This window comes from Cyprinodon tularosa, unplaced genomic scaffold, assembly GCF_016077235.1.
Source record: "Cyprinodon tularosa strain WSP-4 unplaced genomic scaffold, ASM1607723v1 ctg11, whole genome shotgun sequence".
In the NCBI taxonomy this organism is placed as follows: Eukaryota; Metazoa; Chordata; class Actinopteri; order Cyprinodontiformes; family Cyprinodontidae; genus Cyprinodon; species Cyprinodon tularosa.
Genome location: NW_024037893.1, coordinates 3042764 through 3067757, shown reverse-complemented (window position 1 = coordinate 3067757; position 24994 = coordinate 3042764). Strand labels below are relative to the sequence as shown.

Genomic DNA, 24994 nt, shown 5'->3' with positions numbered 1-24994 from the left:
TTTGTCTTCAGTGGTTGTTATTTTAATATATGTTTGCGCTGTGCTGTTTTCTCCTGCAGGGGGCAGCTTAAACTTTTCCTTTTGACATGAATGTGGTTGACCTTATTTAATGATCATGTGTTTAACTCATTGAAAGAAACCCCTTTAGATGGTTTGTATTGTTTCATGAAGCATCTTGCAAAAAGTTACTGAAGTTACCTTCGCATACCACCTTTGGACAACCATGGTTAAAGAGACAAACAGTTAAAAAAGGTGTAACACAGGAATCATTTCAAAAGTCTACGGTGTTTGATAATATAATCATACTTATTGATTCAGCTAGGTGTCATGTTAATGATATTTTTAATATTTTCTAGAAAGAAATGTCATCATGATGCAGGACTTTTCAAAGCATAAAACTAAACCTGGTAGTAGCCTGGTGTTGGAGAGCTGCCACACAGTTTGACCTTTTCATAGAATTCTTCATATTTTCACAAACAACATGGGGAAATGCCCAACGTCGTCTTACAGAATAGAAATGTAAAAACACCACCTAGATGACAAACATCCTGCTAATAATCACCTATGTCCTGTTTTTTACCCCTAAATTTCGTCTCTCCCTTAAAAAAATGGGTTGTCAACATTACATTAGTAAAAAATAAAAAATAAATCAAATATTGTGGTACAAACACCTGGCTATGGGTAGGTTTTATTGTCCGACTAGCAATACAAACATAATATATTCTTTAGGTCTCCCCCTCTCCAGTGCAATGAGAGGAGAAAGTTGTCCCTAATAAAGTCATTCATGTACACAGAACATATAATCCATGCAGTGTCTATGGAGCCATATGGCTTTTGTGCTTTTCAGCCCCAAAGGCTTTCACTAACATGTCTTCCTGTAGGAGAAAGAGGTACAGTCACTGGGAAGTTGATCAAAACTCCCCATAACACTGATTACTCGTAAGGGCTTTTAGAGTCATTCTCTAAATTAAACTGCAATGATTTTTGAAAATGAAATGTTCTTTTGTTTTTAAAACGTGGTCAAAATGGTTTAGGTTCATTCATGAAAAACTGCAATAGAACCCAGACTTTTTGTATCCATCAGCAAACTTCTGGCATAATTGTGGCTTGGTAATCAACCACTCTGTTTGACAGAATTGGGAAAGCTCATTTAAAGTTGCAAAAACAAATATTAACTGAGAGGGTTATGACTATAAAAAGGACCCTTCTCCCAAATCCATTCCTTCAAGTACATTTTGTAAAGTTAATTTTAAAACTGCTATTAGAGACAAAAGGAGAAATACTAAGCTAATTTCAACCTTCTGAAAGAATCCTGATCCCAAAACGGATTAAAATTGGTTTTAAAATAGATGAAGCAGGCCAACAATAAGCTTGAGGAATGAGTGCAAGGTACATTTCTGAAAAGAGTGGTAAAATACCAAGGTAGAATAAGGCCAGGAAGTTGTTTGTTTGTTTTTTTAATTATAAACATTTGTAGTTTCTCTGCAGTCTAGTATTGATCATTAGTGGATGTGTAGGTACATATTCCCCATATGTATTAAATAAAAACCATTATCTATGCCCCAAATTTTTGCATACAGTAGGTGTGTGCTAAATTTATTGCATAATCGTTAAACCCCAGGAAAAAGTACTCAAGAATAAAAACCCCAGATTATCCATGACCAATGAAGAGTTTGCGTAAACTTAGACTGGAACTGGATGGTAAAAAGGACATAAAAGTTTTTACATTTGATTTAAGCTGGCACCGAATTATAAAAATTTTTGTGAAGGTGTGTTTAATAAATTTCTTTGCTTTCATGCATCATTTCATGTTGAGTAAAGTGTCTATAAACAACTGTCAAAAGGAACATATTGCACCTCCACAGTGGCTGGTATTCATCCATAATTGAAAGGTAGAAACAAATGCTTCTGTCAAAAACAGTAAATGCCAATTTTTCCACAAGAACTTCCGCCTCCTGTCACTGACACCTGTCCGGCTCCATCTTGGACTCTCCGTTCTGCTTGTCGCTGATCTTCTGGGACAGGCGAGTGGACACGGTGGCTGCCTGCACCACAGCTTTGAAGCTGCGTTTTCTCTTCTGGACATTCTGCTCTGGATGGAAGATGATGACGTAGACCTTGGGGATGTAGAGCATACCCAGGGATACGGTGGCGCTCAGGCTCATGGAGACAGTCAGAGTGGTGGTTTGGATGAACATCTGTAATGGAGACACTAAACGTGAGAAAAACACGAAGGAAGCTGACTCCAGTCAATGAGGGAAAAAAAAACAGGCTTTAATTTAGTCTAAGAAAGAGGACTTCATTTTATAGCAGAGAGTCTGTGGCTTGTCCTTTGATAAATTATTTATGTCCCTTTATATGTAGTCCAGAGAAGATGTTCTATTTTGGGGTTTTTCACAACATGTCAATGTTTAGCTACTCCCTCTCTGAAAAAATTAAGCAAAATAAATCAGAAACATCATTTCTTCAAATCCTTTTCTAAAAACATGTAAAGTAAAAAAAAAAACTATTTGGGCAAAAATATGCAAAGTGTATGTTGGATGAATAAGACATGTATGCCATAAATAAGTCACAAACCATCATCCTTCCCCTTATGAGCTGGTGTTATACCACTTTATTCTGCCATCTTTTACTTTTTATTTTTATTTTCCCCCATGTCTTTTTGATTTCCACTTTTCTCTTGGATGGGTTTGCAGTTATTTGGTATCACAATGAAGGGGCTATGTCCAACAGCCATGTGTGCTGCCATGTTTCAGACAGGCAGGTTGATTCTTCTGCATGTATTGGTTGCTAAATGACATTTGAAGAAGATAAAGTCTAGCTATTCCCAAAGTGATGATTAATTGAACAGTAACATAAAATAGGTCTGCAAGCAGTCCAGATCACTCTGCAGTTCATCCGTCCTTCTTATGTCTTCATTTACTTCATTTCCAGTTGGAAGAGGTGAAAAGACTTTAAAAGTACCCCCTAGGCTATAATTGTTTCAGCTTGAGTGAGTTATAATGCAGCTCTCTATTAGTCAAAGCCTGTCTGTATTTTTTAGATATCCCTCCAACAGATATGTGCTTTGTGGCGACAGAAAATAGCCCAAAAGCTAATTTAAGCCCTAAGTACAGTGGCAGCAGGATGTTCGGCGAGGGCAGTGTGACGCAAATACGATATGACAGGCAGCAAACCGAGATTTCACTTCTGAGGGTTGCTTTTTGGTCACTTTCCAACTATGAGTGTGCTTCTTTATGTGTTGCAAGATTTGATTCACTGTCACATTCAATGCATTTATGTGGCTTAAAAAATGACGGATTGAGAAGTAGAATGCATGGGTAACTCAGCCATTCAATTATCTTAAGTATCATTACTTTCTGCACCCATTCTTTAAGCCGCTCATAAACCTCATTAAATAATATATATTCATTCCAAACAGCTTTGGTGCTCTAAGAAATCTGCCTCTTTAGGGGGAGTCAGCCTTGTATATGTTTTTTTTTCTACAGTGCTTTGCAGGAATGTTCAAAACCCTTTAAATTTACCATTTTTCATGATACAGGATATTGCATCATGATGCATTTAGCTCCATTCCTCTTTTAAACAACTCTTATCAGTGTACCTGTCGTATGCCTACAGCATGTTGCTGCCACCATCGTTTTACAGGTGTAAATGGATTATTCAGGGTGATGTGTTAATGCTAGTGTTCTCATTTTGCTTTTAATGTAGCCAAAAAAATAGTTTAGGTCTCCGCTGATCAGAGTACCTTTTCCACATGCTTGCCGAGTCCCCTCACATAGCTGCTCAATATTTATTCATTTTTTCACAATATTACTATACCTAATAATATCACAAAGAATTGCTTGAATTGTACATGATAGTGCTATAATTATCTATGGTTAAATGCACCATCTTATGTCACAAGTCTGTAAAATATTCTGATAAACACATAAAAAAAACATGTAAATTATTTTCTTTAGCTAAATGCAATGTTTGCCAGTATCCTGCATAATTAGCAGTGGTGTAATTATTTCAATCTAAAAAAAAATTTGCTGAAGCAGGAAAACATCTAAAACATGCTGGACACCAGCCCTTATGGACTGGCTTTGGTCATACCTCATATAAGGTGTTGGATTAAAGACTGTAAGATTTACAAGCAATATTTTATGTAGCATGTTTTCCAAATACCATTCAGCCCACCCATCGTAAAGAAGATATGTAGCATCTTGCTCTGTACACTGAATGATCTAAAAATCCTCAAGAAGTATAGCCTGTTCTGCCTCTTCTCCATAGCTTTTGGGGGTTAACTAGGCAGTTGCCTAGGGCCCCCATAAAAGTCTGTTTACATGTATAGTTAATACATCTATTCATCAATTATGTTTTAGATTAAAATCCTCTTGCTAAAATTCCATCAGAATGCTTTTAATATTAAGAGTATATTATAAACCAGTGGTTGGTCCAACTTTGCAGAACAGTTTTTCTATGAGTTATACTCCATCCCTCATATGCATCTGTTAAAAGCCAAACTTAAGACACATTTATTCAAAAAAGCTTTTTACTTTGGGTACTTTAAGATTCTTATATTTAAAATATTCTAGCTTTTTAACTTAAAATAATAAGTTGTTTCTTGTCTACTGTATCTATTTGTGTGTATGCTGCCCTTTGGCCAACCTAATACTCTGTTAGGTTTTGCTATTAAAAAAAAGACTTTATGTGAATAGAATATAGATGAAAAAAAGTATTATTACAGTTTTTTTTATCTTAAATTGAATCAGGCTAAAAGAGCTACTCTAAAATGTAGCCACCTTAAGCGGTGCAGTTCTAGAATAATGTTGTATGCAATATTTGCAATATTAGTTGTTGTTTCATATAAATCCAAGTTTTTGTAAATTTTTAATATCACCCAACAAAGTGTGCTATTTTTAATTACTGTGAAGTATTTTTTCCTATATATGTTTTAAATGCAGTCCCTGTGAATGTGTTAATCTTAAGAATAAATATAAATTTGAAGTTTTCATCATTAAAAAGCCCTCAGTAAATTGTTCCCTTATATTTGAAATATTGAATAGCAGTAAATAGAACTCATTTATTAAACTGCTGGGTTTCCTACCTTCTCTGTAGACTGTGCTGTTCCAAAGAAGATAGGAACAAAGGCCAGCCAGATGATGCATGTGGTGTACATGGTGAAACCAATGGGTTTTGCCTCATTGAAGGTCTCAGGGACTCCTCTGCTCTTTATAGCATATACTGTGCAGGTAATCATTAGTACAATACTGTAGCTGAGACACAGTATGAGGGATAGATCGGACATATCACACTTTAGGATCCCACGTGCAAACTCTGGATTTGGAGGCTTTAGCTCCTCATAGTCAATGGTAACGTGGGGTGGTACCACACCAAACCAAATGAACACCCCCAGTAACTGTGGAGAGAGATAAGCATTAAACTGCTGCAGTCTTAGACTGATACATTTAACAAAAAACATTTGTAGGTGTACCTGCACTGAAATTAGAATAAAGGTGATAATCAGCTGAGAGGTGGGGCTGATAAATTTAGGAGGTGTGACCGATCTCTTGCCCTGTTCAAATATGCGGTAGATCCTGTTGGTCTTGGTGAGCATGGCGGAATAGCTGATGCACATCCCAAGACCCAGCAACAGCCTGCGTATGGCGCACACACCCACACTGGGCTCTGCAATCATGAGGAACGTGATGAGGTAGATGAGAAAGATGCCCGTCAGCAATACATAGCTGAGCTCTCTGCCAGATGCCCGAACAATGGGTGTGTCGTTGTATCTGATGAAGGTAGCGATGACCCCAGTAGTGGCTAGTATTCCCAGTATGGCCAAGAAAACGGGAATGATGGCCCACGGAGAGCTCCACTCCAGCTTGATAATGGGTGTGGGCCGACATCCTGTCCGGTTCTTTAGGGGCCTCATGTCAAAGGGGCACATGTCACAGGTGAACTCATCAAGCAGAAACTGGTAGCCGTCACAGAGCTCGCAGTGCCAGCAGCATGGGACACCTTTTACCATCTTCTTCCTCTCACCAGATTCACAGGGAAAGCTGCATACAGACTCTGGGATTTTACGCTCACCTCCTGACCACTGCATCTCCTCCAGCTACAGCAGATAGACAAACACATACTCATGAGTACTCACAGTCTCAATGCCTGTTATTACAACAATAATCATAAAAATAAATATTTCTTGATAAATTTAACGCAGCTAAACAGAAATTCTGGAATTCTATAAAGTTCAACCATGCTGGACTCAATGGTTAGTTTAGCTTCTAGTATTTAACCAACAGAATTGCTGCAAAACATCTGACTGAAACACATTTTCAAGGTGGGAAATGCCTCTTTATATTTGAATGTTACTTGTTTGCTGCCTTAGGAAGTAACTAAAGCTGATGTTTTTCTCTTTACTCTTTCTCTAACTTTAATTTGACTCAAAAGTCATCACAATAATCTGGGATTATAAAAACTAAAATTTACATTTTTCTCACAATTAAAGATCTTTTAATAAGATGCTAAAGAAAACTAGCATTACTCTTAGTTTTCACAAGTTACTATCATATTCAAGCTCCCCCTCCCCCTCCCCCACATATTGCTGCAGATGAAACTGATTCATCAGATAATCTGATATTACTGATTTATGCGACTTGTGTTTACCTATAAATAACAGCTTGTTTTATATTTTGCTTAGTCCTCCTTTTTTAGCATCTTATTTATCTAACAACTGGTCAGTAAAGTGAAATTTAGTCATCCTTTTTAAGATAGTTTAGGAAGAGAAACTGTCTGGTATGTCATTTGGAGATAAAACAAAGAATACATGTTAAAGAAAACATTACAACCTTTATCAAGAGGTAACATTTCAGCAACATCAACAACTTCCCCTGCTCTATTTTTCACTAAAGGTTAATTATCATATTATACTTTTAAAGCAGTAATATTTTCACCAAGGGTACCATGAAAAATCACACATCATGACAGAGAGATACAGTTTGTTTGCTAATGCAGCTTTTGCTGTTTTTCAAGCTCAGAAGCCATATTGGATATTAAATCTGGGTTTTGGTTTAAATCCTCTGACTTTCTGAATTAGACCTATGACTTTAGAGAGAGGAATATTTTGCTTTCTAAAATATATTCAATTTAGTCTTAATAAAACAGTTTATGAATTCAGATATCGCAATTTTTTTTTTAAAGGAAAACATAGATATTAAGTTTGTAGTTAGGTTTGTGAGAAACCCCTGAATTTCCCACCTGGTCTTTGTTGTGGATGATTTCTTTCCCCTTGGAAAATGTTGGAAATCAGAAAGTCCTACGATCTAAATCTTTCAAAAAGTCTTGCATTGTGGATTGCATTTTTTCTCAGTTGAACTCACTTCTCTTTGTTTTTTTTACTTAGACATTTCTTATTCTAAGTAAAAATGGAGCACAGCTCTAGCATGATGCAAATTTACCTCGGATGTTTAAAAAGTTAGTTTTATAAATCCTTAGTGACAGGTGCAGTACTTCATTATTTTTCAAGTTTTGCACAAAAATAAAATATTTTTCAGCCTTTAAGTGAGAAAATAAAAACACAATCATATTTTTAGTCACTTTTAGCGTCATCATAGACTAAAGCAAGATTTTTTTTTAAAAAGCACAAATGTTCTTAAGCAAGTTTGAGACGTGCAGATATTTACATTAAGTCGCAGGTGGTTAGTCCACTGGCCGATAACCCTGTAGCCTGGGTTGCTGACATTGGACATTTGGTACTGGAAGATATCGTACCGACCAGGAGCGTCTCCATTCTCATTGAACATCACTGCAGTTCCAGCACTGCCTGTTGTTTGAAAGCAAACATTTTAAGAAGATAGAAAATTGAGAATTTGATAGAAATTCTCAAAGAATGATAGTAAAATTGATGCCAAAAGAAAATCCCACACTGTTAAAAAAAGATATTTCTTACTTCAGCTACACTATATTGCCAAAAGTATTTGCTCACCCATCCAAATTATTGGAATCAGGTGTTCCAATCACTTCCATGGCCACAGGTGTATAAATTCAAGCACCTAGGCATGCAGACTGTTTTTACAAACATTTGTGAAAGAATGGGTCGCTCTCAGGAGCTCAGTGAATTCCAGCGTGGAACTGTGATAGGATGCCACCTGTGCAACAAATCCAGTCGTGAAATTTCCTCGCTCCTAAATATTCCACAGTCAACTGTCAGCTGTATTATAAGAAAATGGAAGTGTTTGGGAACGACAGCAACTCAGCCACGAAGTGGTAGGCCACGTAAACTGACGGAGCGGGGTCAGCGGATGCTGACGCGCATAGTGCGAAGAGGTCGCCAACTTTCTGCAGAGTCAATCACTACAGACCTCCAAACTTCATGTGGCCTTCAGATTAGCTCAAGAACAGTGCGCAGAGAGCTTCATGGAATGGGTTTCCATGGTCGAGCAGCTGCATCCAAGCCATACATCACCAAGTGCAATGCAAAGCGTCGGATGCGGTGGTGTAAAGCACGCCGCCACTGGACTCTAGAGCAGTGGAGACGCGTTCTCTGGAGTGACGAATCGCGCTTCTCCATCTGGCAATCTGATGGACGGGTCTGGGTTTGGCGGTTGCCAGGAGAACGGTACTTGTCTGACTGCATTGTGCCAAGTGTAAAGTTTGTTGGAGGGGGGATTATGGTGTGGGGTTGTTTTTCAGGAGCTGGGCTTGGCCCCTTAGTTCCAGTGAAAGGAACTCTGAATGCTTCAGCATCCCAAGACATTTTGGACAATTCCATGCTCCCAACTTTGTGGGAACAGTTTGGAGCTGGCCCCTTCCTCTTCCAACATGACTGTGCACCAGTGCACAAAGCAAGGTCCATAAAGACATGGATGACAGAGTCTGGTGTGGATGAACTTGACTGGCCTGCACAGAGTCCTGACCTCAACCCGATAGAACACCTTTGGGATGAATTAGAGCGGAGACTGAGAGCCAGGCCTTCTCGTCCAACATCAGTGTGCAACCTCACAAATGCGCTTCTGGAAGAATGGTCAAAAATTCCCATAAACACACTCCTAAACCTTGTGGACAGCCTTCCCAGAAGAGTTGAAGCTGTTCTAGCTGCAAAGGGTGGACCGACGTCATATTGAACCCTATGGATTAGGAACGGGATGTCACTTAAGCTCATATGTGAGTCAAGGCAGGTGAGCAAATACTTTTGGCAATATAGTGTATGTAAAGTTTAGAAGCTTAGTGTTGGATGCTCTTTAGTAAAAGCTCTCCTCCTTTTAGTTTTCCTCCTGCGGTCTTTCAGTGCACTCTGCTCTCTTGCCCTAACATAATTGAATGCTCCTCTAAGGTCCCTGCAGGCGTTCAATCAGAAAATCTTCCATACAAGCCAAGGTCGCCCATGAACAGGAGAGCAGTAAACAGGATGCTTTCATAGAAAACTTTCTATCCCCCTCTTTCCAAACTGCTACTCTTCTTCTATAAAAGATGCAGGATGAAAAGCAGGAGTGTTATGCACAGAAAAGACCGAGGAGGTAGCCCAAGGGAGGGGACACGCTTTGAAGCACTGTGTTGTGTACTGCAGTTTGAAACATAAGCAGAAGCATCTCAAAGCTTGCGCATTGAAGATGACCTCCCTTCTGACATTCTCTCCTTTAAATTAACTTTTTCAGAATGGCCTTTGCCAGAATAAATCTCAACAATTTTCTTCCAGTTCGCCTAAAGTCCTATTTTGTAAACGTGACACAGAAAATGTGAAAAATCAGACTGACAGCTGAAAACTCACCATTAAAGTTTACTGAGCGAATGTACTGGAGGAGCATCCGTCCTTCTACCGGGTCCATCTTTTCACAGACACCCATGGAGCCAGGACAGAGGTCCATGTGCATGCTGTGCAACGCGTGGGCCATGGCGTACACTGCGTCAATGACAAACTGCACCTTGCCCTCCTGTTCATACTGAGAGTCCTGACTGATTCGTTCTTCTCCTAGCAGAAACAGACAGGCAGTCAGATGAGTTCAAACAGTCATGGCTTATGAGTTGTCTGCAGATTAAATTAATGGTCTCCTCACCGGTACATTTTCTTCTGTCAGGGTCATATTTTATGCCAGGTCGAGTCAGTTTGCACTTGAAGTCATCCTCCCAGAATTCTGCAAACCAGATGTTTCTTCTGTTGTTTTCCAGAGACCTTGAAGTGAAGTACTGGTCGAATCCTGCATCAGTTAACATTTTGCAATCAGTTTTATTCAGTTTGAGTTATGGGAGGATGTAAGACATTTCTTAATGTCTAAAGGGGCTTATACACTAGTGGTCTAAATCCATCTTTAAAAGGCAGTTTCTGTGGGATTCTGATTTCTTCAATTTAAATAGGACAGAAATATCAGATCAGACTTATCAATCATTCATGAACTCTTTATTGCATTATTATTAGACTCATCTATCAACATCATGACTAACATCCCTTTGAAGGTGTTTCTACTGCACCCAGCAATCCAACATGCATTAATCAGATTTGATACATTCTCCTACCGTCAATAGAGCCTCTTTTCGGCAGGATAGTGACCGCTCCCTCTGCCACCTCCTCCTGATCTTCGATAGGGGAGCTTTTGGCCCCCCAACTGTCAGATCCAACAAAAAGGAATTGGCCTGTCAGGTTTGCCTTTTTTGCAGCTTGTAACACGCGTCTGAAAGACAAAAAAGATTCCTTTTGATGTTTCATCATCTTTAATATCCAGATCATAGCAAGCTGCAGAGCTCGACTCACTTGATATCATCCTCATTAGCAAAGATGATAACTCCACGAGCGTTAGAAGTCTCCATTAATCTCTTTATGATTTTGTCAAACTCGCCTCGCCTGGGCTCTCTTGGGATCTTTATAGACTGAGCAATGCATATGCCCCCTGCAAAACACAAATAACAAATGCTGGTGGGACTTTATGTGCTGAATAAAGGTATTTCCCCCTCCTCATTTTTTATGTCATATTTAATGTCTAATTATGGACCATTATTATAGCAGCGGGAAGTGAGGCCCTCGTTGCTTTAGATATTGTTCTGGGTTCTTCTGTGAACTTCCGAATGAGTTGTGGATGCAGTCTTGGAATAATTTTAGTAAGTGGCTTCTGAGTAAATTCACTGCAGTACATTGATTTTTCCATTCGTAGGATTGGCGCTCAGTGGACTTTGCTAGAGCCAAAACTTCAGAAATTGTTTCTTATAAATCTGTTTAAAGTTGAAAGCCTTTAGTGACTTTATTTCTCATATAATCTTAAATTTCAGCAGGTTGGGGCCTGATGCGTCACCTTCATGTTTCTAGGTTCTAACAAGGAGATTTTTTTTTCATAAGTCAAGCAGGAAAAGATTGTGAAATTAAACCTTTCATGGGAAAAATCACCATTAGAATACTGCATATCTGCAAATACTCTAAAACTGCAAAACTGAAACAGCTTGAACTTTTTGACAGTTTGTTAAAACCTTCCTTTGTTTTCTATGGAGGATTTCTTCCAAAAATGAGAGCAGAGATAAATCATTTGATGGAATCGATCACTTCTTCAGATACAACCTGATCATTTTGATACACATTCATATTTTTGGCCTATAAGAGGTTCTACTTTTGAAGTCAGAGTTCAGCAACAAGGCGCTCACAGGCACAAAGGGGCCCTAAAGGACCAAATAGGTGCTCTCAGTGTCTTCTGAAAACAGAACTACTAACCAGTGGGCTAAGTTTTAAAGTTTTGTTTTATTCTGTTGCTCTTCTTTTTTTAAATAATTTATATAACATTTCATCATATTAATCATTTAAAGCATTTATAGATATTTCAAATGAAGTAACTCTAAGCTTTAAAAAGGTCGGGGGCCCCTATTTTAGAATCACCTTTTACTCTACCTTATATTATTTTTAGTAGATCCTTCATTATTTCCTGTTTTTATTACACTTCATATATTACACTCCATATTCCTTGTGCAGGATACACATTTGGCAAATACAGTCAAACCTGATCTCAACCATTCCAACGCATGATGATGCTTTGAAATAAATCTATCCATTGTAGCTTCTGCTGTATGTTTGATGCAATTGTACTAAATAAGGAGGAACTTTAACCCCCCCTTTATTTCTTTTTGAGCCTCTATTATGTTGTTATTTATTTCCCTTTATTTTGCTAAATTTTCACTCAAAACCATGCAACTGCTAATAAAAACCATTTCCAACAGTATCTATCAGCAACATTAATTGTAGAAAATAAGTGTAATGGTAACAGCAGTGGTAATATTTTGTATAACATAGTCTAAAAAAAGGACTTCTTGATTACTTCTTTGACCAAAGTACCTTGTTCCACATGTATGTTGTGTCCCTACCATGCAATGAACCAACCTCTGAGGCCTTTTCAGAATGACTGTACTTTCAGTATACCGAGGCTAATTACACACAACTGAGCTGTAATTAAGTGTTTTTAAAGGCAATGGTTGCACTGGATTTCTAATTTTAAAATATTTCTACAATATATAGTTACATTTTGATAGTTGTTTGATAGTGTTTTAGTTGGTGCCCTGGATAATCAGAACTTTTCAAATGTAAACAACGTCATTAATAAAACTCAGTACATGCATCGTGTTGCATCAAGATGCTTCTGACAACAGCCTCACAGAGTAACTTGCGTGACTTTGTGTTTTTGCAGTAAGTGAGGCATAATAGGTTATTGCTGTTAGTGATGAAAGATTAAAGAGTGCAAGGGGCTCTGAGACTTCTGCTAACATGCCACCGTTTAGCTAGCACAGTGTTAAAGATGTTAATGTGGCAGGTCGCCTTTTGTGTAAAACAAAAACTATTTAGATTTTAACTCTGTATCTGGGTTATCATCTGACTCATTCCAATTCCCTGACCGGAAAGAATGACTGTCTGCTCCAGATTTACCTACCAACTAATCAAAACAGGTTTTTAAGTAAATCTTTTGCTGCCCCTTCATAAAGACATGTGAACAAAACAAAACAAAAAAATGTATCCATCATTACAGTTAGATAGTGTAACACAAATCAGGAATACTCAAAACTTAGAGAAACATTTTATTTTTAGCAGTGGCAAAGCTTTTGGTTTCTCTACCATCAAAATTTTGCATAAACCTCTTTTCCTGGCATGATGACAATATCTCTTTTTCTCATTGTTACTCTGGTTCATCTCTCCAGATCTTTCTCCTCTTCTTCATCTATCTGCAGTTTTCTGCAATAGATCAATGAGTCATACAAACCATGTCTACTGATTTAGCCAGAGATTGTAAATCCTTACAAAAAATTATCCATGTTAGGAACTCAGAGCCCCAATTGGTGTAACAAAAGGTTACAAAAGGTCCATAATGCCACACACTTTATTATGGTTCCTAGGACTTTGGGCAGAGACTAATGCTGTTTTGGACCCTAGTCAACCTTACAATGCCATTCTTTGCAACAGATTTATAACATTCAGCCTTTTTTACACCCTTAATGGTTAACAGAGAGTTATTGACTAATAGTCAGAATAACCAACTTCAAAGCATGGAAAAATAAACTTAAAACCTATTTGTTTGCATTTGTTTTAAAAAGCCTGTATTCGTGGTGCCAACAATAATGCCAATTAAAACTATTATAAAAAAATGTTTTTTCAACGGAAGAACTTGACTTTAATATAAGGTTAGATTTTCTCTAATGTTTTTCGGGATTATGAATGTTTAGCTTTTTAAGATCTTTACCCACAGCTTGTTTATCAAAAGTGCTGCAAAAACATCAAAGTGGTGATGTGACAGCTGCCCTTTGTTGTCACTAATGCATGACTTTTAATGGTATTGAAACGAAAGAATAGTAACAGTATTTGTGCTTTCAGACCTATAGGATGAGTTACAATTGTTTGTCATTGAGTATTAAAGGATTGCTCTTTCCGATTTTAGTCTTTTAATAAGCGAGAGCAGCACAGCTTGGTGGGTAATCCCTGATTGTCACAGAAGCAAATTTACAATCATCCGGGCTTGAAATTCAACCTGCTTCTCTGGATATCTGAAGGAAGGCGTCCACGCCGCTCTCTCCGTAGTTCCCTTCAGAGGCCAGCGTGGAGACGTAGTTCCATCCCATGGCCTTGACGATGTCCAGCATGGCCTGGGCCTGGTAGGAGTCTGGGGGGACCACACGGGAGAAGAACTCATAGCGGCTGTTGTCGCTCAGCTCCGGAGCAGTGGAGGCATAGCTGATCTGAGGGATCTGAGACACACAGTTGGGTCAGCTGTGATGAAAGGGTCAGGTCAAGTGGAAAATGTGAGCAGCACTGATTATTAGGCCAATATGGGAAGAAAAAGGTGAAAAGAAATGACAAGAAGATGCAATGAACCATGTCAGAGGATGATGCACCACTTACTCACAGAAAAATTCTAAATGAAGGCGTTCTACATTTATCGTGGGTGGATACTGAGCATGAAAAAATGTTTTAGGTTTTAACCCCTGAACAGAGAGCATGCTGATGTTGGAATTGTAATTCCCATGGAACAAAGTAAAAGCATTTGTTTCTGGGTTAAAAAATGGATATGGAGATTAATTTAGTAGCGTGCTACTTCTTTTAATGACGCAGTGCATGTCGGGAGCCTCAGCCCTGAACCTGCTAATGCCAGTGCTTCAGCGGGGCTTAACGGCCAGCCCCTCCAGAGGGGACGAGATCGGGAAAGGTAGACACAAGGGGTTGGGGAAGGGAAAAGGAGAGAGGGGCGAGAACCATTTCACAGATTATCTGGAAGGATTAAAGGGGTTTTAAGCAAATTATGTTAAGCACAGAAAGAGAGATAGAGAAAGACAGCAATCAAGTGACTAGAAAAAAAGTTAGTATTTCTCAGCTGTAAGCCGTACAATAAATGTTATTCTGATGGCCACATGCAGGTCATTACAGCAGCAGTTTTAACTCCATCAACCTCTAACCTCCTGGTCTACGTTGAGATTTAAGGCCATGTCCATTTTTATTTTCTTCAAACAGAAAAATCTCATGTGAGCATTTGTAACCACATCAGTGCATGGAAGAGTCTGTATCAGGATCACACCCCAAAACCCAAATGTTTGCATACAGATCAGTAATGAGCAAGACAACAATTAATCCCCTGAAAATTAATCCCAGAGAGGCACCTGCTCTAATTCTGCTAGTACAATCAATAAGCCACATCAGTGACACAGCAATCCTCACGACAAATGATCTTGCTGAAACTGTTAATCAACATCAAACATAAGGAGATCATTGAAAGCTTGTTTTTTTGTTTAAAAAAATACAGCATCTGAAACCTATCCATTAATTGCTCTCTGACCTTGTCATGACTTACTTTCCATGAGGCAGTTTGTTCTCTAATGTTCTTTAACGGACCTCTGAGAACAGCTGGACAGAACAGCAGGATTTATGCTAAGATTAAGGCAAGTGGCTGTAATGGATTCTATTTAATATCATGATCTGTATGTGATAGTTTATATTTTTTATGTTGTGTTTTTTTTTTTCAGGAGTTTCCTTATTGTTTTTTATGTTCATATTCTGTTATATGTTTTCTTTTTTTTTTTAAGCTTTCTTTTTTTTTACTGTACCCATTTAGTCCTGCTACAGTTTCCTATCTTAATTATTCTGTGTTCTTAATTTTTTCCTTGTGTTCCTCCCTGTCTGACCCTGTTAATCCTCTCTATGAGCCGTCAGTCAAGTAGATTCTGTTCTCCTGTGTCTCCTCATAGCCCGCACCTGTTTTCTCCATCATTGTCACTGGGTTTTCTTGTCTCCATACCCTTTATTTTTCTGTATTTTTTTTCCATTATCTTCATTAAATTCAATGCACTGCTTTTGAGCATTCTTCTGCACCTTGGCCTGGAACAGGGGTCTTCAACGGTTTCCAGGCCAAAGACCCCAAAACTGATGGCGAGATGGAGCAGGGACCCCCTAATTATATATAGTATGAAATTGGGTTATATCAAACTGGTCCTGCAGTCACTCTATTACAGATGGAGTAATATAATGAAAGCAATTCCGCCCTGGGATTATTAAGGTATTTCTGGTTCTGATTCCTGTTTGATGGGACAGGTGTTGTGAATGAAACAGTGCCCCGCTTTAAAGAGCTCCTGTGTGTCGCTGAATGTGTGCATTGATGAATGAATTCATGTTAATGTGTATTTAAAGACATTTCAATTAGCGGAAAAAAGTCAGGGGGGAATTTAAAAAGAAAGTCTAATCAACCAAAATTTTAGCGACCCCATGCAGCACCTCTGTAGAAGACCTCCGGTCTAGAATATCAGTCCTTGACATTTAGGAAGGTCAGAATTAAGGGGGCTAAATAAAATGTATCATCCCCTTAAAACTAATTTTAAATGGCAAATATATATTTCTTCACTGCCACAATTACATGCTACATTTAGGTTTGTGGCTGTAATGTGAGAAGTGGAAAGTTTTTAGGCAGTTGATAAAAGCTTTTTTTCTTTCATTATTTGATTATTTTTTTAAGATAAGCATAATACGATAATATGGCATCTATATAGTTGGATAGACTGTGGTTTAATTATTTGACTTAAAACTTAAATTTAATTCATTGAATTTATCTATTACAATAACTAATATATATAGTAATCTGAAAGAAACTAGGAAAATCCATTGAAACCTATGTTTTTCTAAAATTCATTCAAGTAATATAACATTTCTTTGTATTTTGTGTCTATACTGTTCATCCTTAAAGTAAAAACAATTTTAAAAAATCCGGTAAAATAAATCCAATGGTTGAAATAACCCACAGGTACAAAAATTGTCTACTCTGTTTGTTGAAATGTTGTCTGCCTAGTTTGAACATTAACTTCCAGTTGAGTCTGCTCATGAAAGTCGAATTGAGAGTGAGCATAAAGGTTTGAAGTTTAACAAAGATTGTTTCAACTTGTAAGTCTGGTAAGGAATCTACCTAAAATAAAATCCTTCCTACTGTTGATATGAACATGCATGCCTGTAGAATCCAACAAAGATTGCACCAGTTTAACTTTCGTGGAACGTGTTCAAAGAGAAAACATTTGCTTTCTGGGAAGAACATGGATTACAGAATAGAGACCAGCACAAGTGGAATAATGTTCTTTGGACAAATGAATCTAAGGTTGATTCTGAATACAGAATGCTCCTCGTCCTTCACCTTCTGTGTGTATGAAAAGAGGGCTGCATCACTGTGCCAAATGTATTTGGCATTAACAAAATACATGATACAGGCAAGAGATCTCGATACACACTGTGAAACAAAGAGGTGGAAGTGTCATTGTTGGGGACTTCTCTGATGGAGGACCAGCTCACCACTGCAGGCTCTGCCATGAAATCTATCATGTCTCTGAAGGTAAAATCCATTAAGGAGTGTCTGAAAGCTGAAACATGTAAAGTCCTGGATAGAGTGAAAGAGCAGACTTTGATCTCATTGAGAAGTGAAGTCACCTGAAACTTTTCAGACATCTAAGCTAAAAGTCAGACAAATTTCATGGGTTTATGGAAATAGTTAGTGTTGCGCTGATGACACTTATTGGCCCCAATAGCGATACCCGATACCTGGCTGTGCAGTATTGGCCAACACCGAAACCATAACGATACCATCTGTTTGAAATTGATGTGTGTGTATATATATGAAGAACTGCATACTACTTGGATGTAAAATAATTGCCATCATGGTTTTGTCAAGCTGCTGCCTACCTTTGTGAAGCAGGAAAAAGACTAATACAAAGTGAATCCAGTAGAAATTATTAAAGCCAATATTCTTATGTTCAGGTAACACAGAATACATCTCAAATTAAATAATACTACTTATATTTCAGCGATAGTATCCAGGTGTCACTTATTGTAAGTCTCATACCATGTCTGTTGGTTGTGCTGTTCTTTTTACATCACTTTGCAGGTGATGAAGCAGATGGAAAATGTTTTATCGTTATCCCCTTTTTATCTCCTCTTTCTTTTTTTCTTCTTTTTTTCTGTTTTTCCTTTCCTGTTCAACTTACATTGCAGTGTCCATATAATCTGTAAAACTCCCTGCATGATTTATAGTAAAGCAATATATATGCATAAACGAAGTGGAACACTATGGCGATAGCCGTACTGCTCCAGGTGTGAAAGTAAAATCTGTTGGGCTCTTTTTGGCATCAAGACAATTATTCTTATTGCCACATTGCCAGACAGGACAATATATAAAAATAAAAAGAGAAATTATTATTGCCTAGCAGCTAGGCAATAATAATTTCTTTTTTTATTTTTATATTTTTATTTCAGCTAGGCCCTAGCTGAAATGGGTGACAATAGTTGAATATATTTTTGGCTCTGAAAATGGTATCGGTGCCCTATTTGTTGGTACTCGCCAATACCGATACCACCATTTTAGTGCAGTATCGAGGCCTGGTATCAGTATCGGTGCAACACTAGAAATAGTAGTTAGAATTTACGGTGTTCTAAATTTGCTCCTTCATCAGAATATACAATACCGTTCAAAAGTTTGGGGTCACACTGAAATGTCCTTATTTATGAAGGAAAAGTACTATACTTTTCAATGAAGATAACTTTAAACTAGTCTTAACTTTAAAGAAATACGCTCTATACATTGCTAATGTGGTAAATGACTATTCTAGTTGCAAATGTCTGGTTTTTGGTGCAATATCTACATAGGTGTATAGAGGCCCATTTCCAGCAACTATCACTCCAGTGTTCTAATGGTACAATGTGTTTGCTCATTGGCTCAGAAGGCTACTCCCTTCAGAAGACAGCACAAACAGGCTCTGACCAGAGTAGAAAAAGAAGTGGGAGGCCGCGTTGCACAACTGAGCAAGAAGATAAGTACATTAGAGTCTCTAGTTTGAGAAACAGATGCCTCACAGGTCCCCAACTGGCATCTTCATTAAATAGTACCTGCAGTAGCCTGCTTGTGCTGAAGGGAGTAGTACACACCATTGTAGGAAATCTTCACTTTCTTAGCAATTTCTTGCATGTAATAGCCTTCATTTCTAAGAACAAGAATAGACGAGTGTCAGATGAAAGTTCTCTTTTTCTGGCCATTTTGAGCGTTTAATTGACCCCACAAATGTGATGCTCCAGAACCTCAATCTGCTCAAAGGAAGGTCAGTTTTGTAGCTTCTGTAACGAGCTAAACTGTTTTCAGATCCGTGAACATGATTGCACAAGGGTTTCCTAATCATCAATTAGCCTTCTGAGCCAATGAGCAAACACATTGTACCATTAGAACACTGGAGTGATAGTTGCTGGAAATGGGCCTCTATACACTTATGTAGATATTGCAACAAAAACCAGACATTTGCAGCTAGAATAGTCATTTACCACATTAGCAATTTATAGAGTGTATTTCTTTAAAGTTATGACTAGTTTAAAGTTATCTTCATTGAAAAGTACAGTACTTTTCCTTCAAAAATAAGGACATTTAAATGTGACCCCAAACTTTTGAACGGTAGTGTATTTTCTTTTTTTCATGAGTAATAAAGTACATATTTACTTGTTTTTGTAGTTAAGTATTTTTAAGAGCTAAAACTTGTCTTTTAAATAGCTGCATATCTAATGAGATATGTGGTTTGACACAAAAAAAACATCAAACAGGACAGGTCTGTTGGAAGAGAAGAAAATCTTTGGGACTGACCTCACTTGCTTGTAGGAGAATTTGATCAGGACCGTGGCAGAATGAGGCAGATTCAAATGCAAACTCTTTCCCAAAGGACTATATCAATAAAATTACAATTTTCTTAATTACTGCTATTGGTAAAGTAATAATTTGATTCAAAAACTTTACCTTTACCACAGTCTGCAGAAAGAATGTGACTGTATGAACTCTCTCACTCTCTCACACTTTCTTTTTGCCTGGTGGAAACATCTTACTTTGTGGAGTTTCCTGCTTCACATTAAATACACAAATAACCAAGCTCTCTTTTCCTGCCTCCTTTGCAGTTTTTACACATGCAGGAATTAACCATAGCAATATTATTTATAATGATATGATTTATTAAAGCATCATACACTATCACATGCTGCTCAGCTAATACAGACACAATACAACTACTATACAAAAAATGGAACACCAATAAAACAAATAGTATAATAATGATAATATAGGAGTAATAACAATAGTCGTCATCACAAAGATCTTAATGTATCAAATGCTAAAGTCTCCTGCACCCTGATTAACCAGCTATAACCAGTTATGTGGTGTATTTCGGACTATAAGCCACTGCAGTGTGTGGGTATATGGATATCAGGAGGAAATACACCATTTAGCTAAATGTACTCTTCCCAGATCATAAGTTAGTGTTATCCTAAATCGGCATCATGCTGCTGCTATCATGCTGGTTTTTCTTTTCCATTTATGACTCTTGAGCTGCTGAGAGGGGCTTAGAGGAGGGTGGGATCTTAAATGGGTCTACTGTATTTAACATCTGCCTTGTTTTCAAGCTGCTTCTCTTTGGCTGTTACCTCAGCATGCTCCCTAGGCTGCATGCTTCAACATGTGATATTCAGACATATAGAAAATATAATGGGAAATCATTGTTAAAGTGGGTAAAAAAATAAAAGCATGTCAGTTTTCAGGTTTCTATTTTGAAAGAAAATATTTTTGATTTTGACTCATGAAGAGGCACCCTTTTTTTCAAAATCAAAATTAGATACATTGAAATGTGTGATTTTAGTGTGAAAATCAGGTCACATTAGTTCCTGGAAGCACTGTAGTCTGGTTCATATACTGAAAATGGTTCACATGTAACTAAGATTATAAATTTAAATGTGTAGGGTAAAAAAAAAAAAAAAGCTGTCATTGCTGATCAGACCTAATATACCTAGACTAAATGTACGTTTATATTAGAGGGCAGAAGAAAGATGTTAAAGTGACTTATCTTTAAGGCTGGTAGACTTAAACTAGGATTTTATATTTGGAACAGGCACATCTGTTTTTTGATGAAAAAAAAATAATTTTTCTTATGGCCTCAAATTAGTCCGCAGATAAATTAAATAGATCAACATCTGAAGATACAGACATTAGAAACCTGGTTACATTAAAAAAATCTCTGGTCATTTCTTAATCAGTTATTATTCAATCTATTATAAACCCTATGATTAATTAAAATCATGGGGAAAAGCTCTTCCTAGTCAAATCAGGCGTTTTTCCCCGGCTTGGGAAGTGGGACAGGTTTTTAAAGTATGTATGTATGTATGTATGTATGCTTGGCTAAGCTTTAGAAATACCACAGAATTCTACCATTTCAAAGTGGTCTGAGTTTAGAGAAATTCATCTACAGCCCTGACTAAAATTGATTGATTGACTTTACTGATCTCACAGTGGAGAAATGTACTCGTTACATCAGCTCAAATAGTCATAAAGAAGAAAAAGGTGCCAAAGGAAGGAAAGGTGCATGGTGTATATACAGTATGTAAGTATGCAAATACCTGTTTTATCTTTCATAAACAGTTTATTCATCTGTGTCTGCCTACTTTTTACAAGAGGTGCAATACAAAAATTTCCCTTCATTAGAAAAGAAGGGTAAAATCTCACCGCAAACAGTCTGAGCACGTTGGCCACCATGATAGACACTGAGCTGCCTGATGCTCCGATCACACCGACCACCCTCTCTGGTTTGGGGATGATGGGGGGTTCTCCATTTGAGCAGCGCACATCTGAGTTGTCTTTCTGGATGAGGGCCTGGACGAAGGTGAGCGACTGCTCTAGGGCGTAGGTGTCTCTGGAACATGTGTCCAAGATCCGGGCTCCAAGAGTGATGTTGGGCAGCAGGTCTGGGTCACTGTTGATCTGGTCCAGTGCATACAGCATGGCCTCCAGTCGATGGATTCCCTTTTCTCTCTTGATCTCACCACAGGGGACACCAGCAGGCCCTCTGGAGTGTACAGGGAAGAGCCCGCCCAGGGTGATGTCTCCCTCGATTTTGATAGATTGAGGCTGGGTATCCTGCTGTGCTAGTGAAACAGGGCTGAAGCCCACCAGCAGGACCCAAAGAACATAAAGCCTTCGATGGTATTTAAACAACAAACTGAGACAGCAGAACAGGTGGTATGAAGAGGCCTCTGATACCATGATGATGACCAGCAGAGGTACTGACAGCACCAGGCCACTTCTTCTACCTTTGGCACCTGAGGACAGAAAACAGGAACACTTCAGATGATCTAATCTCTTTATTTAATGATTGAAATAATCAAGGCGCAGACAAATGGCTGCTGACCTTAAACCTTGTTAAGGACCTTGTGAAGTATTCATTCTATAGAAAGTTGTATCACATTAAGACCTACTTTCATGTATTTTTCTGTGATTTTAGCTCATAATTGTCGGGTAAATGTCTGAGTAATGGATGCTTTTCGAAATTACTTGCCACATTTGGTGATACATTTTGTGCACCACAACTAATTGTTGTTGTGACAACAGATTCCCCCAACACAACCGAGGATCTCTGCAACTTCTTCAAAGACACCTGGTGCGGCAGGCTGCTTATCCAATTCATGCTGACCTGGTCCAGTATATCAGTTTAGATGGACAACCATGTCTTGCAGTTGTGCCACAGTCTTTACACTCTTGGATGATGGATTTAAAGGATTTAACAGCTCTGTGAAATCCATTGCTTGGGATTTTTTCTACAAGCATGCTTTAAATGTCTCCACAGCTTCTCTGTTGGGTTGTATTCTGTGTTTCTGGGCCTTCGTACTACTGTTTGTTCCCCATTGTCTTCTAACAAAGCTCTGAGGCATTTACAGGACAGCTGCACTTATTCTAAACTTAGATTGAGCAGATATTATTTACTATTTAGGCTACATCTTATTTAGAGGGAACAAAATAAAGGAAATAGAAATGTAGACATATTTTTTGATTCCAGTAGGAAAAGTATATCAACTACTAGACTACTATGGTCTTATCTGTTTATCTGACAGATTTGGTCTGTCAGATAAACACCCAATGAAATACAGCAAGTTTATTTGGCGATAAAATACCATAATCATAAAACTGAATGAATACCATAAAATGATCTACCAAAGTACTGCAGAAGATCTGTGTTCAGACACACACATCATTACAGTTACAAGAAACACTGAGTACTCTAAGATGGTCTCAGTTTTTTTTAAACTAATACAAATCTAACTCTAAACAGGCCCCTGATGGGCACCTCATTAATATCATCCCTGCAGCTAAATAGGGTGACTTCTGTTTTCTGCAGCAATGACTCAAATATTAGTCACTACAGGGAGAAAGATGCTGTAATAATGTAAATCTTTTCCACTGTGATCAGAATCTCAGATCCAAGCAAACATTTGACGAAGACGCCAAAAGATGAAAGCTACAGTACCAAAAAAAGTCAAGTTGTGACCCATAACTTGGATACAGCTTTAAATCTTTGTGTTAAGCTGAAAGCTGGTTTTCACAAACATCGTCAGGTTAACTTTCAGGGTGCAAATGGTGACTAAGGCCTGCTACTAAGGTGAATTTTCTCAAGGCCAAGGCAGTAAGGATTTTAGAGTTTTAGTTATAGATTACAGCATAATTAAACTAAAACATTTAATTCCGAACAAATGGTATTGAGAGATTTTAATCTAACTTTTGGCACTGCTGAATTCAGGAGCTGTGATTATGTGGTTCTATAATGTTAAGAACTAAACCTTTTTTGTGATTTACCAAAAAGTACATTTGAAAATAAGCTGAGGAATGAGGCGTTTTTAGAAAAAATGTAAAATGACACGGGTTGAATGTTGGAAGCTTTTATCATGAAGAGCAGAAAGCAGATGATGGAAAACCTTATAAATTTTGCAAAACCAGAAAACATAATGTAACTTGTCAGACCATTTCATGCCTCAAAAGTCAAACCAGGTTAATTATATGTTCATGAGAAGTACAGAGAAAATCCACAGTTATCTGAGAAGCTTGGAGCTTTTTCAGATTACTCTTCATTCCAAGAAGATTTGAAACCATTAAACCTCTCCAGATTTCAATTGTAATAATGCCATCACATTTTGCATGAATGCCTTTTTTTTTGCATATTTAAATTTAGCGGAAATACTTTGTGCATTGAAATGCAAGGAGCTGAAAGAGGCAGCAATGGAACGAAACTCTCCCTTTCAAATGATAACATCAAACACAAAGTGTACAAAGTAAAGAAATATCTTACCTTCCCATTGTTCATGGACCAGTCTGTGTTTTATCCATCACTTGAATTTCTGCAGGCAGGCCTCCAAGCATGGTCCAGATATAATGAACTAAACCTAGACCTAAGGCTCAGTAATCTCTGCTTTGAACAATTAGGAAACAACTAAAATCATGTTTTAAAAAAGAACCTGATTTAATTTTAAAAGACTAAATAAAGAAGTCTCTTATGACTTTAGGGTATAGTATCCTGGCATAAGCAGAGAGAAAGTGCAACATTACAGCATGTGAGTCTACAAATCATAGCCAAATCCCTTAAAAGCTCTCCCTTTCTGCCGTTCTTTTTTCAGTCGTGCGCATCTCAGTCCAGTGCAGTCACTCCTCCCTCCCTCTCTGTGGTGAACCCTTGCCTCGCTCGCTCTCTATGCGCACTAATGGCCTCAGATTGGGATTATCATGCAGCCGTCTGTGAAGAAAGCACTAGGTGGACAAGCTCAGACTTTTTTTCTCATTCATTCAGCTGCAGCAAAAACCCTCCTCCCGCTCCATCACTTTGAGAGATTAGATGAGCAGCGATTTGCTCTTACACATAGGCACAACGACAACCCACATCCACTCACTATCACAACCCTGTCAACACATAAACAATGCCAGAACATATCAGAGCCAGAACATTTTTTGCACTATAGATTGTAACTAGACTAGGTTTGCAATTGATCTCAGATTATGCTCGCAGATAGAATTAATAAACACGCCTCTTAGAGCATCCAACCTTGACACTTAAATGTATTTTGTAAAAATCTAACTACCCAGTTGATCTTTTGCACATTTTATCAATTTTTGACCAGAAATACTAATGTGCTTTATTTATATGATACACCAACATATGGTGATACATTTGGCTCACAAGCAAAAACTAATCTCAA

The 24994-nt window shown here is 37.9% G+C and overlaps 1 protein-coding gene across 1 annotated transcript; it reads right to left on the bottom strand.

Moving 5' to 3' along the window:
* Window positions 1-672: 672 nt before the first annotated feature.
* On the bottom strand, window positions 673-24969 carry grm6b (glutamate receptor, metabotropic 6b). The gene is made up of 11 exons (XM_038295953.1): window positions 24094-24969; window positions 21483-22075; window positions 13968-14184; window positions 10730-10865; window positions 10495-10649; window positions 10038-10178; window positions 9752-9952; window positions 7668-7807; window positions 5477-6100; window positions 5090-5401; window positions 673-2198 (listed from the first exon to the last, which is right to left on the bottom strand). Exons 2-11 carry the CDS (start codon window positions 22017-22019, stop codon window positions 1959-1961), a joined length of 2703 nt encoding a protein of 900 aa, XP_038151881.1. The 5' UTR covers window positions 22020-22075; window positions 24094-24969; the 3' UTR covers window positions 673-1958.
* Window positions 24970-24994: the final 25 nt, after the last annotated feature.

Coding starts and splice junctions, on each gene's coding strand:
- grm6b (XM_038295953.1), bottom strand. CDS start 22,019: ATGGTATCAGAGGCCTCTTCATACCACCTGTTCTGCTGTCTCAGTTTG. Junction 10,650..10,729: donor GCTAATGAGGATGATATCAA/GTGAGTCGAGCT, acceptor TTTGTCTTTCAG/ACGCGTGTTACAAGCTGCAA. Junction 2,199..5,089: donor CAGCACAGTCTACAGAGAAG/GTAGGAAACCCA, acceptor TCTCCATTACAG/ATGTTCATCCAAACCACCAC.